Here is a 2,800-nt window from a genome sequence, read left to right on the forward strand (position 1 = left end):
GGAGCGCAGCGATGTGCGGTTCCACCCACACCGGATGCAATGCCACACTCAGGGCCCTGTGGATGCCAGACCCGCACTCCGAGCTCAGCGTAGGAGCGCAGCGATGTGCGGTTCCACCCACACCGGATGCAATGTCACACTCAGGGCCCTGTGGATGCCAGACCCGCACGCTGAGCTCAGAGTAGGAGCGCAGCGATGTGCGGTTCCACCCACACTGGATGCAATGCCACACTCAGGGCCCTGGCCCTGCTCTGATTCCTGTCGCTTCTTCTCCGGAAAGGACTGAATGGAGAGATGGCCGGAGGGGTGGGGGGAAAGGAGGCGGGGATCCCCAAACAGTCGCTAACACGCCGGGAAAAACCAGACAAATGATGGCAGGAGGTGGGGTGGGGTGGGGGTGAGGGGCGCTTTCCCACCTGTAAGATGGGAGCATTCGGCAGGACGATTGCCGAGAGCCCCCCACCTTCAAGAGCCCGTGATGCCTTGAGGACAATAATTCAGGGATTGGGAGCAAACTCTAAACTGCGTCTCCCACCCCCAAGGTCTAATGTTTCCTGGAATTAACTCTGTCCTTGGACCACCCCGGTGACAGCAACCATCACTTCAGACAGGCCCTGCATTAACTGTAACACCTCGGATACCATTACATCCGAGGGGAGTTGGGGACAATTCTAAGGTCATGGGGACACTTCCCCGAGTCCTCTGACCATTGAGTTCAAGCAGCCCTGCCCCTGCCCGGCCCGCCTCCGTACCTCATAGTAGAGGTCCCCATGAATAGTCAGCTTCGGCTTGGTCTGCCACTTAAAGAAGGCGTCGTGCAGCTTCTGGTAGTCAATGTCGATCTTGCCCATCTTGGGCCGGACCTTCTCGCGCATCTTGGATTTCATGGTCTTCTGCTCTTCCTGCGGGACGCGCGGGGCTCACCGTGAACAGTCACCAGTGGGTTGGCCCTTCCCCACCCAGCCCCCACCACCGTGGTGGTTCCGACTCATGGTGACACTACACAGGGTCAGTTAGGGTTTCTCAGCCTCATCTATCTCCCTGGGAGCAGCTGGCTGGATTTGAGCCACCGACCTTGTGGCTAGCAACCCAACATGTCAATAAACCATGTTCGTCAAGGTGCCTGTCTCAAACGGCTGGCTCCCTTATGCCAAGAGACTGGGACGGCTGGTTGCTGCTGGAGGACTGGGGACTGGAGCGCAGCTGGGAGACAGCTCCCTGTGCTCTTGTACCCCTGCATGGCTGTGCCGCACACCATGTATTTAATATTTCATTAAACACTTCCAACAAGCCCGGTCACCAAGAATCTGTGGCACCGACTGGGACTGGCCCCCAGGGTTTTCGATGGCTAATTCTCTGGAAGCAGACTGCTAGGGCTGTTTTCCACAGCACCTCTAGGCGGACTCTCACTTCCAATTGACACAACTCGAGCACACCACCCAGGGACAGAGCGGCCTCAGCGGCAGAGAAACACACACAAGTGAGAGTCACCGGTAAGGACAGGAGGCCCGGGTGCCTAGCAGAGAGCCCGCTCTGAACACAGTGACGAGTCCTACCCCTCTGACGCCCCTGCCTGCTCCTGCCCACGCTGCCACGTGTCCCAGGCTGCGGGGAAGGCCACCGCGGCTACGGGCGGGCAGGCGGGCTTGCTCACCTTCTCCTGCAGGGCCTCTCGCATCTCCTGGATGCCCGTGCGCTTGATGAAGTCCGGCAGCTCGAAGGGCGGCTTCTCGATGCCCCGCTTGCCCTGCAGGTACTTGCGCTTGAAGCACCAGTGGCGCGGCACCGGCACAGAGTTGCGCGTCGCCTTGAGGTGCACCAGGAGCTTGGGGTCCTGAGCCGTCACGTCATGCATCTCCACGACATCGGGCCGTGCCACCAGCTGGAAAACATGCCACCAGACGCCTCCAGAGAAGACGCCCGACCTCCCAGCAAAGCCTCCCTTCTGCCCCCCCGGGGACCCATGCTCCTCCGATGCCTGCCACGCCACGGGACAGAACTTTGGGGTAGAGCTCCCCTTGGGGGCTGGTTTCAAGGCGCTGCCCTAGGGGTCTCCAGAGCCCCCAGCCGGGACCGCCCCCGCCTCACCTGCTTGAGCTCGGCCACCGTGAAGCGATTCATGCGACGCAGCTTCTTCTTGGACAGCTTGGGGGCCTCCGGCTTCTTCTCCTGGGGGAGAGCAGGCCTTGCTTGGAGGCGGCACTCCCATGGGCACCAGTTCCCCGCCAGCCCACAGCCCCGCGCTGGAGCCACCCCCGGGAAGGGCTCCGAGGACAGGGGGGGGGAGACCCCCACCTGCTCGTCGTCGCTGCTGTCGTCGTCGCTGTCCTTGGGCTCCTCCTCGAAGCCCTTCTTCTTGGGGACCATGGAGCTCTCCAGCTTGTCCGGCTTCTCGGGCTCCTTCTCCTTCTCCTTCTTCACGTCGTCCGTGAGCTGCAGGGGAGGCCGACATGAAGGCCTGTCCTCCCAGCCGGCCGGCAGGAGCATCGGGAGGGCACACGCGGGCGGGCAGCCCCGCGTACCTTGAAAGCCTCAAAAATCCTCTTGAAGAAGATGAAGTTGGGCTCATAAATCTCCGGCTCCTCAGTCACGTACTCGATTTCCACGTCGGCGCTGGCCGCGGCGGCAGCAGCAGGGACGTCCGATCCGCGGGGGCGGGTTGAATCTTTCTCCCGGTCCCCAGAGCTCTCAGACGACGTGCCCCGCACCCGCTGGGGCTTTTTCTTCTTCTTGCGGTTCCGACGCTTCCGGTTTTTCTGTCCCGCGAGGAAAGCCCACAGGGTCAGAGAATCCAAGCCCC

At 61.8% G+C, this 2,800-nt stretch overlaps 1 protein-coding gene across 1 annotated transcript in view; it reads right to left on the reverse strand.

Moving 5' to 3' along the window:
• Positions 1-2,800, reverse strand: part of SF3B2 (splicing factor 3b subunit 2) — a 17,152-nt gene that overhangs the window by 8,682 nt on the left and 5,670 nt on the right. The window contains exons 9-13 of the mRNA XM_004713545.2: positions 2,523-2,756; positions 2,296-2,433; positions 2,089-2,169; positions 1,655-1,882; positions 753-902 (exon numbers count right to left, since the gene is read on the reverse strand). Coding sequence (XP_004713602.1) covers positions 753-902; positions 1,655-1,882; positions 2,089-2,169; positions 2,296-2,433; positions 2,523-2,756 — 831 coding nt within the window. The remainder of the gene's footprint in view (positions 1-752; positions 903-1,654; positions 1,883-2,088; positions 2,170-2,295; positions 2,434-2,522; positions 2,757-2,800) is intronic.

Source organism: Echinops telfairi, unplaced genomic scaffold (genome assembly GCF_000313985.2).
Source record: "Echinops telfairi isolate 266 unplaced genomic scaffold, ASM31398v2 ScPeMD7_7417;HRSCAF=8455, whole genome shotgun sequence".
NCBI classification, from domain to species: Eukaryota; Metazoa; Chordata; class Mammalia; order Afrosoricida; family Tenrecidae; genus Echinops; species Echinops telfairi.